At 41.8% G+C, this 15,212-nt stretch overlaps 3 protein-coding genes across 5 annotated transcripts in view; all 3 read left to right on the plus strand.

Annotated features, from left to right (window-relative positions):
• Positions 1–7,031, plus strand: part of abhd10b (abhydrolase domain containing 10, depalmitoylase b) — a 159,588-nt gene extending 152,557 nt beyond the window's left edge. The window contains exons 1-6 of one of the 2 annotated variants that reach the window (XM_061757918.1): positions 966–1,144; positions 1,478–1,664; positions 2,176–2,287; positions 3,267–3,404; positions 3,910–4,258; positions 6,825–7,031. In XM_061757918.1, coding sequence (XP_061613902.1) covers positions 1,051–1,144; positions 1,478–1,664; positions 2,176–2,287; positions 3,267–3,404; positions 3,910–4,251 — 873 coding nt within the window. In that variant the 5' untranslated portion in view covers positions 966–1,050 and the 3' untranslated portion in view covers positions 4,252–4,258; positions 6,825–7,031. Of the gene's footprint in view, positions 1–965; positions 1,145–1,477; positions 1,665–2,175; positions 2,288–3,266; positions 3,405–3,909; positions 4,522–6,824 lie in introns of those variants that run through there. The other variant, XM_061757919.1, reaches the window with a different exon arrangement.
• Positions 7,032–7,180: 149 nt separating this feature from the next.
• Positions 7,181–12,917, plus strand: tagln3b (transgelin 3b). Of its 2 annotated transcripts, XM_061757923.1 has the most exons (6): positions 7,181–7,433; positions 8,490–8,707; positions 9,271–9,445; positions 10,368–10,470; positions 10,555–10,673; positions 12,745–12,917. In XM_061757923.1, exons 2-6 carry the CDS (start codon positions 8,528–8,530, stop codon positions 12,747–12,749), a joined length of 582 nt encoding a protein of 193 aa, XP_061613907.1. In that variant the 5' UTR covers positions 7,181–7,433; positions 8,490–8,527; the 3' UTR covers positions 12,750–12,917. The 2 variants fall into 2 exon arrangements, with proteins under 2 accessions (XP_061613907.1, XP_061613906.1); XM_061757922.1 differs by lacking the exon at positions 12,745–12,917 and having other exon boundaries at positions 10,555–11,219.
• c1qtnf9 (C1q and TNF related 9) lies at positions 11,596–14,905 on the plus strand. The gene is given in 5 exon segments (XM_061757915.1): positions 11,596–12,837; positions 12,839–12,875; positions 12,940–13,002; positions 13,523–14,137; positions 14,140–14,905. Coding segments are annotated over 5 exon segments (1,008 nt in total). The 5' UTR covers positions 11,596–12,678; the 3' UTR covers positions 14,274–14,905.
• The last annotated feature ends 307 nt before the right edge of the window (positions 14,906–15,212 follow it).

Here is a 15,212-nt window from a genome sequence, read left to right on the forward strand (position 1 = left end):
GTAATTTCAGCCTGTAGGAACTTATTGGCAGATATTTTTAACTGAAACGTGTTAGCTGGAGCTAAAGAGTTCTCTGAGTAACAGATGAAACAAAAGGGTGGAGGAGATATGTTAAGAAATAAAGTTTAACTGTTTTACTTTAATTTGAAGCTGGGTTTTTTGTTTGTTTTTTAAAACATGTTTTCTATAGGTGATAACACACAAAATGTTCCCCAAAAAGGCAAAAAACTCAATTGTGATGGAACGCTTCGGAGTTTCAAAATTATTGGTGCGTTGTACTCAGGTTAAAGTGGCCATTTCAACCAGACACATAATTTTGACAAATCTTGTCATGTTGTTAGTTCGATACCATATCACCACAATTTAGTACATCATTCTCAGTCTTTGCACACGTTTTGAACAATTATCTTCAAAGATGTACAGTTTAATATATTGTAATATCTCCGCTCTGAGTGTGGGTCATTAAGAGTGGGCCTGGTAATTGGCAGTTGTGACTTTATCAAAGATGAAAGCGCAAATAAGGAACAAAGAAACATTTCAGATGGAAGACATTTTAAGCTTGGCTGAAGTCAGGGAGTCTGTGTGGAGTGAGTGAGTTGTAGCTGATAGCAACTCTTTTATGAATGTGTATTCTGTTCCCACTGGTGGTAATAAAGTGACTGTGTTATCCTCGACCACATGCAAGGGCATTACAGTATTTGGAAACAAATCACTGAATTCACAAATTTGCATGGTACGTTTCAGTTTGTACTTTTTTTTTTTTTACTTTTAGTTAAGTCAATTAGTCTTTTTTTACACAAGTATCGACTTCTGCTGTAGCATGTGAATACTTCTGCCACTTCTGCCATTGATTTGAATTGATTCGTTCACTGGGAGAGCGGACACATTCAATATGGCGGACGCGCTTACCTATCGTACCAACAGGCCAACGGGCTCAACGCGATTTCTATGTATCTTTGATGTCGATGCTGCTCCGTGTGAACTACAAAAGATTAACGAGACCGGGGCTACTTCTCGCGAGACTTCCCCATCGGTGGCTCGCGCTCCAGTATGGCAGGACTCGCGTTGAGGTCTTGTCGCAGAGGGCTTTCACGCTTTTTAAGCCATGGAGGCCTCGACGCATCCTCGGCCACACACTCGAAAGGTTTGTCCGGTCCTGAAATTGTCGACTCGCCGTGATAAACACGGCCTGTGTTCGCTCGGGAGGTTATTGGAATGTACACAAGGGGGGTGTGGCTTTGATGGATTGCGTCGTTTTAAAAATAATGTAGGCCTGTACATTGTGCGCTTGTCACTGATTTAACCTCATTACAATTAGACATCATTTGAGTATATTTCGCATTGAACATGCCTTCTTCCTGTGTTTGGCTCGCCCTAAACATGCTAGCCACCCCGTACCAATAGATAGTCCAGTGGTGAAGCCATGAGTAGTTGACATTTACATAACATGCAATACTAACACGTGTGTGACCACCAGGAGACCGGAGACACAAGTCTACAGTCCAGTACGCCACCAGGCCGGATCTTCCCACGCTGGCCTACAGGAGGGTGAAGGGCAAGAGTCCAGGCGTGGTCTTCCTACCGGGCTACGGGTCCAACATGAATGGACAGAAAGCAGAGGCGTTGGAAGAATTCTGCCGGTCACTCGGGCACTCGTATCTCAGGTAAGCCATCAGACAGAATGCTTGGATGGTATGAAATTAACTCATTTTTTTGAAGGGTTGCAGACCCATCCGCAATAGTTGAAAAAATCACGAGAGCCCGTCTAGTTTTATTTTTGCGTTTTCCCCCTCCCTCACACTTTAACAAATTTAAACTAATTAAAACACACTTAAACTTATTAAAACACAGTCTTTAAAGTATTCTTTAGCGCCTGTTCTCACCCTTACATTGTCAAGAAATGGGAGACTATCGAATAACATCACTGAGAGGAAACGAAAAGACTCCAGCTAAGAGCCTACGCGTGCTTGCTTCAAGCTTGTCACGCCCACTTAAAGTTTACTAACACATAAAACAAAACAAAAACAGTCAAACATGGTATATTTAAACACAAAAATGTTCAATCGAATCAAAGTTTTTAATTTAATTGTTCTGCCTTTCGCTACACATCACTGGTATAGCTAGGTGAACATTTTGGTTTGTTTGTTGACATTTTGCCTGTTTGTGCTCACATAGGTTTGACTACACAGGACACGGGGCCTCAGAAGGGATCCTCGCAGAAGGCACTATTGGAACGTGGAAAAAAGATGTCCTTTATATGCTGGATGAAGTAGCAGAGGGCCCACAGGTAAACGAGTTACATCCTGAAAGTAGGGTCCACACATAGTGGTTTTGAACATCTTAACTGATTTTTAAAATGTGACAAAGCCCACACATCATCATGGAAAACTTGCTTTCTCCCACATTCTAAAATGCTAGAAGACTCTAAATTGTCTAGGAGTGTGAATGCGAGTGTGAATGATAGCTTGTCTGTACTGTATGTCATGTGATTGACTGGCGACAAGTCCAGGGTGTACCCAGCCTCTCACAATTAATGCGAAGGTCTACCAGTGTGATATGTACTTCTTGTACAATAAAGGCCTTCGCCCCTATTAGACAAAATGGCCACCTCATTCACATTCTTAGTCTCTAAAATCAAAATGCTCAGAACACTGTCAGTACAGTGTTTAACTCTATAATAATGCACATGCATGCTGGAAATACAATCTTTCCATGTATTTGCTGGCGATAATGTCTATTCGAAGACCGGGTTTTCATTTAAATGCAACCTCAACATTTCTTTGTGAGGTTCACCGTCTGGCCACAAGGTGTCACTGTGTTACCACATTGTAACATACTGAACTTGTAGATGTACTGTAGGGCGGCACGGTGGCCGGCTGGTTAGAGCGTCAGCCTCACAGTTCTGAGGACCCGGGTTCAATCCCCAGCCCCGCCTGCGTGGGTTTTCTCCGGGCACTCCGGTTTCCTCCCACATCTCAAAAACATGTATTAATTGGAGACTCTAAATTGCCCTGAGGCATGACTGTGAGTGTGAATGGTTGTTTGTTTCTATGTGCCCTGTGATTGGCTGGCAACCAGTTCAGGGTGTACCCCGCCTCCAGCCCGATGACAGCTGGGATAGGCTCCAGCACGCCCGCGACCCTAGTGAGGAGAAGCGGCTCAGAAAATGGATGGATGGATTTACTGTACATTCTAAGGACGCGCCATTAGATGTATGTATTAGGTTCTAGCATTTTGCATTCAGCCGTGCTTTTATTTCTTGGTAGATACTCGTGGGTTCTAGTATTGGAGGCTGGCTCATGCTGCTGGCGGCCATCGCGCGTCCGGAGAAGACGGCCGCCCTGGTGGGCATCTCCACTGCCGCCGACCATATTGTCACCTCGTTCAACTCTCTTCCGCTGGAGGTGGGACCTTTTTTTACATACTGACTAGCCTCAAATATTGGCCTAGACACTGTACCTCTAAAAGACAGTTCCATTTTTCTCCACAGAAAATGACGAGGTGTGGACTAGAACTGTATTTTAAAAAAAGAAATCTAAGAAAATATAACGGAAAAAATTAAAATTTGGAATGCTCTTACAGCTGTGCAGCAAGTGCAAATCTGACTAGACTCATCATAGTACAGCTCACATCGCAATTATAGTTCTGTTTATACCTTATAAACAAACATTAACTTTTGTATGGACTAGAACTCCCATGTAGGCATAGTCTTGCGGCCGTGCATTAAGTTCAAACATGAATTTGACATATCACGGCACAGCTCATATCCTAATTAAAGTCATGTTAATACCTTTCTCAACAAAAATTCACAGTAGGCACTACTGGAATGTACCTTTTAAGTACATTGTTAGGAGAACTGCCACCATTTTGATGCCTTTGTCTGAGACTCGACCGTGTTGTGCCACGTAGATGAAGATGCAGTTCCAGGAGAAGGGCGAGTGGACAGTACCGACCAAGCACTCTGAGGAGGGCCTATACAAGTTTAGCATGGACTTCTTGCGCGAAGCAGAGAACCACTGCGTGCTGCACAGCCCCCTCCCGGTCACGTGCCCCGTGCGCCTCATCCACGGCCTGAAGGACGAGGACGTGCCGTGGCACATCTCCATGCAGGTGGCCGAGCGCGTGCTCAGCGCCGACGTGGACGTCATCCTGCGGCGCCACGGCCAGCACCGCATGTCGGAGAAGGACGACATCAAGCTCATGGTCTACACTATCGACGACCTCATAGACAAGTTGACCACCATGGTGTGATTAAAAGGTACCCGGGCAGTGGCGTGGGCCAAGGGGCTTAGCGTTGAAGGACTGTTTACTACCAAACAAGGCACGTTGCTTCTGCCAAAAATGACCTTTGAACTTCTATATCTGTATTTCCTCTACATATTAAGTTGTGTTTCAGTATTAGGTGGGTCACTCACTTCTACTACTGCTCCTCCTCCTCTTCCTTCCTTTTTAATGACACAAGTCTATAGAGTTCCTGTGCCTTTTTTAAAAAAAAAATAAAATAAAAAATCATATATTTCACCCTTGTGGGCCCAATAAAACTCTGCACACTGTCAGTGCAGCTCTCTCTATCATTGAAGCCAATGGGATGCCAGTGTGATACAATAATGTAATTTTGTTATAATTAACTCATTCACTGCTGCGCACAATTATATTCGTCAACTGGAATCCAACCGTTTGCTCCAATGACGTCAAGTACGTTTTTCTATTGGTAGGCGTGGGCGAGCGTCTTGCCCAGCTTGTCTGTGAAATTAATGCCCTCACATGTGAGCAAGGAGAGCCACAATCGCTGATGCACTTTCACCTGTCTATTGAACGGGACAAACAGTCAAAACGCATGCACTAAATGAAAACAGTCACAGAGAGGTGCTATAGAAAACAACTCACAACTGATGCTCACTCGCAGACTAACCAGCCAACCAGTCATCAGGTCCTGACTGCGCTCACTAGGCCACGCCCCTTAAAAGCACTTTATTGTGATAGTGACTTGTAAATGAATTAAAATAAATAAACTGTAAACTTGAAATAGATTTGAATTAATTTAGAATAAAACAGCTAAATTAATGCACTGAATATTACACGATGCTTGGTGGGCTATATTTAGCGCCCGGGCCATACTTTGTCCACCCTTGTTCGAGCGTGACATTCTTTACCGCAGCATGGACCAGCTGGCCTGTTGCTCATTAACATGTAATTGGCGCCTCGCCGGACTGTGCTCAATGGGGCGGCGCGAGACACTTAACGGTGGACTGCGACCTTTTACCTCTCTCCGTCTATCATCTTTGCGTCCTCACACATGGGCGAGAACATCAATCGAAGGCGACGTTACTTCGAATCCATATTGGTTCCTATTTATGAGGCATGGGCAACCGAATGGTCTCCCCTGAACCCAAACGTACAACACTGTGTTCCAAATGATGAGGCCTATGCTGTTTTCATTGAGATTTTCTAACTGTGATTTACAATGAATAACATTTTGATTATATAAGTTTCTATGGTAATCGGTATTCAAATTGAGCGAAACCCAAACGTCTCTCATCCATTAATATTGTTAGTCCATCCAAGGAGAGTTTCTGCCTGGATTCCATTTGCGGATGTAAAAATTGCCTCCCCTCAGTCGCTAGCTTTTCCTTTTAAAGATGCTCCACAGGTTAAAAGAACTAATCAGTGAAATCAGGCAGGACCAACACCAAACCCTCAAGACTAAGCATCAGAGCAAAAGAACATCATCTCTTATAAACGAAGCAATCCATGTTAGTCACAGTTGTGCATTTTCATGATCTAATAACAACGATCTATTTTGCGTCTCGTTTACTGCATTAGCGTCCACTGTTCTTGGAAATATTACAAATTGAAAAAAAAATAAGGGAGAAAATTGCACATTATATTAAAAACAATATAAAAATATTTTCTGTACAAGAAAACAGAAAGAAATACTAAAGATTATGAGATTTGTGAATTATTACATTGAATGTTTTGGGGGTTTAAGTACATCACGGGATGAATGAAATTCTCTCATGGGCCTTTGGTTGCCCACTCCTGATCTCATCTTAAATGCTCAGTTTTGATTGGCACTTTCAGAGAGTAGTAATGTTTATTAGTGGTTGATTGGAGCGCCGTCTAGTACTGCATCATACTGAGAGCGGTTTCTAAAATTTTGGTGAACATGACAAAATATTAGCATCTCAGTGTGATTCAATGCGGTTCTACTACAACCACAATATTGATATTAAGTATTTGAATGGGATGTACTCTGGAAAACTGACTTTTTAATGGCTTATATACAAATAGTTGGGTCTCTGGAGTGCCTACCTTCCCATCAAGTGTGAAAAATATGCGTCAAAAAGCTGCATTGAGTTTTTTCAAATGCACGTATTAGTGTTGGCTAACATCGTTAGGTTCTGATAAGCGGGACATGCATTGCTCAGTGAAGTTGACAACGCGGTGGATTTGGGGGGGGGGGAGATAAGTGTTTGGTGACGTGTCCATGTGCCACAGACACAGTGTAGTGTATGAAACGCTGCCTCCGTAAGAGAAAATGCTTTCATTGTCTTTTCTGGCGCTCGCTTTTTTCCACACTCGGGTATCTGACGCTGTTGTAGTGGCAAAGCCAGGGCTCCACCCGGTGGTAATGAAATCTGTACTCGCCATTGACATGCATGTGTATGAAATGTGGGAAGAAGCTGACGTCCCCTGAGAAAACCCACGCAAACATGGGGTTTGAATCTAGAACTTCTTAGCTGTGAGGCAGACATACTAACCACTATTCACTGTGTTTCCCATAATGTCCGTCCATCAATTTCCGTGGTATGTGTCCTCATTAGGGTGGCGGGTGAGCAGGAGCCTATCCCAGCTGATTGGATGAGAACCACAAACCTCAATACTGAGAGGCAGAGATGCTCACCACTATGTCAGTGTGCTGACCAGTGTGTAAAGTGTGCTCTCATTCTTGATCCTTGGGGTGTTTTGATGAATAACTGTTAAATTGAGGGGGGAAATGTATAATATTTAATAAATACAAATAAGATTTTTTTTGTTTTGTTTCCATGATGCTGCATTGGATTAGTGCAGGTGTACCCAATGAAGTGTTTATTCATGCTTTCACTGGGGACAAATGCACAGTAGGGTTGAAGCAATCAATAAATGCATCAATAGTGAGGCTTCCAGTAGCTTACACAGACTGCAGTGACCGCTGGCAGTGGAAGCCCCCCATCCCCCTCCCTCCATCCCTCCCTCCCTCGTATATATAAAAAGGCGTGTCCTCGCCCCCCCCCCGCTTCCGGACACAAGTGAGACTGAGCGCCCCACACACCCAAGCTCGGCTCTGACGCACCTCTGCTGCCCTTCATGGATGCTCCAGGACTCCGGCATCCTCCGTGGAATTGACACGCTCCTGTGACAAGGTGGGACGCGACCACTTAACACCTCTAACTGTAAGTTAACTGTGTGGGAGTGTGGTGTTGTGATGTAAATTACTGCACATTTGTTGTATTTGACTCATTTGTACTATATTATTTATATTTAACATACAAAAAGACACATACACGCTTTCGTTGATTATGCACCACAGAAGGCTGACGTCATTGATTTAAAAAAAAAAAAAAACATTTTTTTTTTAGTACGGGGCTAAAAATAGACCCGATATGGCATTCTGTTCACGAGGGCCATGTGCGTTTTTATTTTATTTTTGGCGGCATGCTGGAAACAGGGTTGACATGGTCACCACAGCAATAATGTGTCTGTCCCTGGATGGGACATCTGTTAGGGACCACACCCTTCCTTCCAAGCCACTTCATTAGGTACACCCGGAACACATAATGGCATTCAAATACATAAGATATTAATGTCCAGTTTCAGTGTTTGTAATACAGTTATTGTGGTTGTCTTGCATCATGCTGAGAAGTGTACCTATATTTTGGTCATCTTAAGGTCAAAATATTAGGAACGGCTCTCATGATGACACCATTGCCAACTGAGACCTATTCCTAATATTGTGGTCATAAAAATATAGTTTAAGTGGTTCATAAATATTCCTGAAACCTGAGAGGTCTTCCTAATATTTGTGGTTATCTTGGTTTAGCGCCAGGAGAATATTACTTGAAACGGCGTTCGCTTCAACGCCAGCACAATAATAAACATAATCTGGGGCTGCTTGCTACATCTGGCACAATGAAATCTCAAGACTTGACAAGTAATTCTGGACCACAGCAAAGTCAGATCTCATGAATTTTGGGGGCAGGACAAATTGTCCGGCCACAATAATAAACATTCCGAAGCTGCTTTGCTACTTCTGACATAGTCTCAAAGGTGTGGAAGGTACAGTAAAATCTTCTCAAGGCATTCTGGGTCACAATAATAATGGGGGGTGTATTGGCATATTGTTAAATTATTAATGCTAAACGTGTTATTTCATTGTGCAAGTGTACTTAATATTGTGTTGTTATAACAGTATAATTTAAATATCATTGACTGTGTGTTCTTTCCTCCAGTCCTCCACCACAGTGTGATACGTCGGGGAAGCGTTGCCATGGCGAACAGGGGCCCCAGTTACGGCTTGAGCCGAGAGGTGCAAGAAAAGATCGAGCAGAAGTACGACCCGGACCTGGAGCAACGGCTGGTGGACTGGATTGTGGCCCAGTGCGCGGGTGGTGTGGAGAAGCCGGCTGCGGGCAAAGAGGGCTTCCAGAAATGGCTGATGGATGGGACGGTGAGTGCACGAGCACTGCTTAGAATAGAAGAGAGCATCTCAATTATTAAAACGTCATGACTATTATTCAAATAAATATAAACCTTTGAAAGAAAAACTTTATATAGATCTAATTTTGTTATATGATGTATATATTTTTAAATATGTACTATTTTAATGTACGTTTCATAATTTTATATATTCTTTTTCATTTAAATTCTTCAGTGCAAATTAATGCCTTTCCCCCTACTCATCATCTAGTACTGTCTGCATTTAAGTACATAAACACCTCTGTCCACTACTATAGGGTTATTACGTAAAATACATTTGAAATATTTATAAAATTGTTTTTAATATTTAGTTCAAAGTTTAAAAATCTTTATAAAAGTTTATAAACATTCACATATTGTCAATCAAAACGCTGCATTAATGGCGAAGTTTTAAGTAGAATGCTTATCAATTGTCCAGTGAGTATGTATATAAAATAATGACACTATAAAAAATTTGGAGGAACTTTAAATCCTGGGATTTTTTTCGGATCCGAAAGAAGACCCTTTTTAACGTGACTTTCCTATGGTTTCCAGGTCCTCTGTCGGCTCATCAACAGCCTTCATCCCAAGGGCAAGGAGCCAATCAAGAAGATCTCAGAGTCTCAGATGGCTTTCAAACAAATGGAGAAAATCTCTCAGTTTCTGCAGGCTGCTGAGGCTTACGGCGTCACCAAAACGGATATATTCCAAACGGTAGACCTCTGGGAAGGTAAGTTTAATAATTGGAAGAAGAAAAAAAAATCTGAATCAAAAAATCTCAATTTATAATGTTAACCCTCTTGTTTTGTTCCGGGTCAAATTGTTAAACACTAGAGAAAATATTCCATAAATATTGAGAACATTTGTTGTATTTTGGACATTTTTGTTTTAGGCTTAAATGTGTATTTACAGTTCAATAATAAGTCCGTTTTTTATTTTCTTTGTTTAATTTAATTTGTCTTTTTTTTTGTTTTTTTTTTTTTTATTTATTTATTTTTATTTTTTGGTTAAACATGCAGTGCACCACATTGATCCATATTTGGTGTACTAAGGTTTAAAAAACAACAACAAAAAAAACATCAGAAACCATTGTACATTTTAAAATTTTCCAGTTCAATTATGTTTTTTTTTATTTTTTTGATGGTTCAACATATTTATATATATTTTTTTTCACTTAAGGTTGATTTTCCAGTTAAATAATAATGAAATAAGTGTTCTTTTTTTTTTAATATACACATACATTTATGCAGGTGTATTTACAGGTCATTTGTAAATCAATAATCATTCTCGTTTGTTTTTTGTTTTTTTATGGTTAAACATCCAGTGATATTTTTAGTAAACCAGAATTAAAGAAAAAATAATTACTTGTAGTTACAAGTTTGTTTGTTTTCCACCAGTTCAATATATATATATATATATATATATATTTTAAATAGCTAAACGTACACCATTGCTCCATCGAAAGGTTTTGCTGTACCAGGGTTCAGTAAAAATGCTTCAAATATTTGTCCTTTCCCCCCCCCCCCCCCCCCCAGTTCAATAATAAATCAATATTTTTTTATATTTAAAAAAATAATAATAATGTTGGTTAAACATGCAGCAGGTCACATTGACCTGTGCACATTTTTACTTTGTCGCATCATCCATTGCAGGGAAGGACATGGCTGCGGTGCAGAGGACCCTCATGGCATTGGGCAGTGTGGCCGTCACTAATGACGATGGCCATTACAAAGGCGACCCAGACTGGTTTCACAGGTAAAAACCTCCCATCTCCTCTTCTTGCTCATATCATCCTCCGCCATGTCTGCACTATTACTCCCACTAACTCCCTGTGTACAGGAAAGCGCAGGGCTATCGGCGGGAGTTCACTGAGGAGCAGCTGCGCCAGGGCCAGAGTCTGATCAGCCTTCAGATGGGCAGCAACCGCGGAGCATCTCAGTCGGGCATGACGGGCTACGGTATGCACCGTCAGATCATGTAGAAGACGAGCTAGCCTAACTTCCTTTACCTACTTCTTGTTTCTACTAACACTATGTAAAGTAGCCTATTCTGCCTTCTGCTAACTTAACCTCCCTGAATCTGCTGCTTTAAACAACGATGTCTCCTCCTCTTTGTGTCTTCCACTCTGCTGTGCTGCTGTCACTTCTTCTTTATGATTTAATGTGCAACTCGAAGTCAACACTTTAGCCCAACCCCCCACCCCAACATATGATTAAAATGTCAAACAAGCCATCAGTGTTCATCGATGCTGTGAAAAAGGCATGCTTCTTTAATTAATTTAATTTACCACGGGTGATTGTTTTACAGTGGTTATTTGTTATGTGATTGTGGTTATTTGTTATGTGATTGTGTGCTGGTTTACGGGACTAGACTGTACTCTTGCCTCTAAACTTGCACTTTTATTTTGTTGTTTGTTTTGGTCATGTTTGTGTTATTTTTTTTCTCAACATATTTTGATCTAGAGACTTACTGGAGAAATGGAAATAATAAAATACGTGAACATATGTTAGTGTGGTTTTGGAGTGTACAAAATCCTTGGGTGTGTATAGAAAGTAAACAAACTCCTGACACCCACCCCACCACCACCACCCATTTTAATAGAAGAATCCACAGTAACTAACTTCAAAATGTAAAAATCATTATGAATTCCAATTAAATTTTACGGAAAAATATATTTTAAAATAAATTTATACCTGGAATTTTAATAAAATGGAAGAGGTGACCTGAAGGGGGTGCTGTGTACAAGGTGCCCTTGCATGCTGTCTAACTTGTTGCCTTTTTTAAAAAAGTATTTATTGAAAATTTGATATATATATATATATATATATATATATTTTTTTTTTTTTTATTTTTTTTTTTTTTTTACTTTTATGTCCACAGTACATGCATATTATATAGCAGCAGGGGGTGTGTTCACTTTGTCCCTCTGTGTTGCGCGGTGTTATGGTCTTATGTCCGTCCCTGGGGCTCATCCCCTCCTGCCTGTCTGCTTGACTTTTCTCACTGACCATAATCTAATAATAAAGAGGGATCCGGACTGCAAAGTCATTAGGATTGCAGCTTCCTGTCGATGGATGCTCTACACCGTCGTGATTAAATAAAGAAAAAACATCTAGATGTTGTTAGACTGTGTGATACAGTACTGTATCGCTGTTCCACAGCCCGGTGAAAACACAGCTCAAAAGCATCTACATAACATCTAAGTGGTTAGCCACTCAAACAGGGTCTAATTTAGTGTTACCGATGATTCATTTTATTTCATTTGTTTTCTGTTATCATTTAAAGACCTGGAGGTTGGCTATTAGTGTTTGGTGAGTCGTGCGCTGCGCACAACACATACATGGATTCACTACACTTAAGTGTGATTTGGGGGCTGTCAATCTTTAGCAGTTTTTTATTTATTTTAAGACTCCAAAGTAGCTCTGCCCCTAGTCGTCATGCCGCCACAACGCGTACTTGGTGTTGACCCTGCAGTAGAGTGGGCTCGGTGAGCAGGGGCTCCGAATAAGATTTTCGTGAAAAAATATGCCTCAAAAGTGGCACAAAATGTTTTGTAGTGTCATTGAAGCATTATTAGGAGTCCCACTCTATTTTAATGTTGGCACTTTTTTAGGTGGTACTTGGTGTACAACGTTTGTGAACTGATTTACAATAAATACATTAACCAAGTATTTAATTTATTTTAAAAAAACATTTGAATGAGCAAATTCTGTGGGGAAAAAGGTCTAAATTAACACAATAAATATCATGATCCGTTACCTTTTAAAGCCTGTTCAGTTTAATATTATGGACACACTCGGGTGATGTGTAACTCATAAACACAATAAGTAAGCCAAAAAAAGCTCAAGCATCCAATTGAATTGAGGTGCAAAGTTCTTATCAAGCTCCAGTTTTTCCACTTGCGTTCTCCAGATCACATTAAACCCATGTGAAGATAGCACTGTGAGCGTTATTAGCTTAGCAATGTTGCCGACGAGCTTCACCGTCCCTCTCTTGCTCCTCCTGCTGGGACTCGGGTGCCTTGCGCAGGATGACGGCCCGAGCGGTAATAACAGAGGCTGCCTTTGTGGCTATCCTGGCATCCCCGGGAACCCGGGGCACAATGAGGCACTAGGAAGAGACAGGCAGGGACGGACTCTGAGGCGAGAAAGGAGACACGGGTGAGTGACCATGTTTTAAGTGTTATCCGCTGTGCCTTTTACACTTAACTTTGTCCCTGTTAAGGTGGAATTGGTGCAGTGGGACCGACGGGAAAGGATGGACAAAAGGGGGATACGGGACAACCTGGTAAGTGCTTAAAGAAGCGCTTTTTCACTGGCTTTTTTGCAACATTTATTCCATTACCTGCATGGTGTCGTCGAACGCTAACAGTTCTGCTAGCTAGTTAGCCACTGACTGGGCAGAAAAGAAAGCCTAGAAAGTCTCTAAAAACTTCCAACAGTCAAGCCATCAAATTTGAGAGAATTAACTAGATGTCTCTTTGTTTTTGCTTTTTTTCAACACAAAGAAGGAGCAGCCTCAACAAAAGGCGTAAAAGCAGAAGAAAGTGAAGTAAGCGGACATTCAGGTGGTGTCCTGGACTGCTAACTTTAGTTGCTAGCCGTGCTGTGTAATCATGATGCTGTGGAACCTTAAAATTCCCAAAACACAATTTTTGTTTAAGATTTCTGAAAACAGGACAATTTAGTCTTCGATCAACTTAAAATGCAACAATGAAGCCCAACCAAGCCTGAGGAGAATGTGCAAACTTAAAATTATAAAATAGAGGCGCCATCTGAAAAATGTTCTTCCTGTGTTTCTCATGTAGGTGCACCTAGTCCAGCAGGGCTCAAAGGGAAAAGGGGGGACAATGGAGAATCTGGGCCACCTGGGAAAATTGGGCCCCAAGGAGTTGAAGGGCCCGTCAGTCTGAAAGGAAATAAAGGCGAGCTTGGGTTACCCGGACCCCAGGGACCCAAAGGCGAAGAGGGGCTTTCTGGACCACAGGGCCCAAAGGGAGAAACGGGCCTTCGTGGGGACTGCGGCATTCAGGGGCCGATCGGACCTCCGGGCAGGCTGAGTCCTAAAGGGGAGTTAGATGCTCCTGGTCACAAAGGTGGCGTTGGCTACCAGGGGGACCGGGGGTCTTGAGGAGACGAGGGCGAGCAGGGAGATGCTTGTATCGTCTCCAAAAGTGCTTTCTCTGTGGGACTCACCGCACAGAGCAAACTCCCGACCGCCCAGACGCCCATCCGGTTTGACAGGATTATTTGCAACCAGCAAAATCATTACGATCCCCAAACTGGAAGGTTCACATGCTCTGTGGCCGGTGCGTATTTCTTCACCTATCACATCACCGTCTTCTCCAGAAACGTGAAGGTGGCCTTGCTGAAGAACGGCGCCAAGGTGCTCCACACAGCAGACAGCTACCAGAGCGGCGAGGAACAGGCGCCGTGCTCCACATGGAGCCCGGGAACAAGGTGTGGCTCCAGGTAGTTGGTGGAGAGTTCTTCAACGGGCTCTTCGCAGACGAAGACGATGACCCCACGTTCTCCGGGTTCCTGATATTTGGGGCTTGATGTTGAGTGGAGGAGCTTGTAAGGAATAATGAAAGAATGAAAGAAATGCATAAGTTGAAAGTAAGAAGACAAAGAATGTGTTTGAAGGAAACAAAACAGAAAGAAGAAATAACTGTTAGTAAGTTGAAAGAATAAAAAGAAAGCAAAAAGAAAATAGAATGAAAAAACAATGTTATCAAGGGTGCAAATCTGTTACTCCCAATTCGACAACATGGTGTGCCTCAAGGTTCAACTCTTGACCTGTTTCTTTTTTTCCATTTTTGCTTATGTTCTCCCTGCAATTTTCTCTGAATGTAATGTTCAACTTTACGTAGCTGACACAGTTTAAAATATATAGTTTGATTTGGTTAAATGACAAAATTTGGCCTACAATACCAAACCAATCTAAATCTCATCTAATATGACCTTTGAAACTCCTAAAAATATGTATTAACTAATTTGGATGGCCACCTTCATTATCATTTGTCTTGAGTTGAACACACTAAATAGCTTTTTGTTTTGTATGGTCTTTTTTTATTATCATTATTTGTGACTATTCTGTGCATTGTCAAAAGAATCCCCTTGAAAACAAGACTGTATCTCAAGGTGTTACTGTACAGTCTTCATAATAATAAAGAATTTACATGAATTAATATGCTCTGTTGAAAGTTATCTACCTGTTGTTTGGGATGGGCAAACAAATGCACTCGCGAAACATTGAGTTAAAAAAAAATGCACTAACTGGAAGGTCCTGTCTTGACTCATTTCCTCAGGAGGAAGAGGGCCTGACAGCCGCGCCACCAGCCGACGCGTGATTGGCGCGGCAGTCGCACGGTGATCAACCAATCAAATCCTATCAGCATATCTCCGACCCCACCCCCATTTTCTCATATCTTCCTCACAGGCGTGAGAAGGCGCGACTTTCCCTATCAGCCCACGCGTGATTGGCCTACGGGAGAG

The sequence above is a fragment of the Phyllopteryx taeniolatus genome, chromosome 20, assembly GCF_024500385.1.
Source record: "Phyllopteryx taeniolatus isolate TA_2022b chromosome 20, UOR_Ptae_1.2, whole genome shotgun sequence".
NCBI lineage: Eukaryota > Metazoa > Chordata > Actinopteri > Syngnathiformes > Syngnathidae > Phyllopteryx > Phyllopteryx taeniolatus.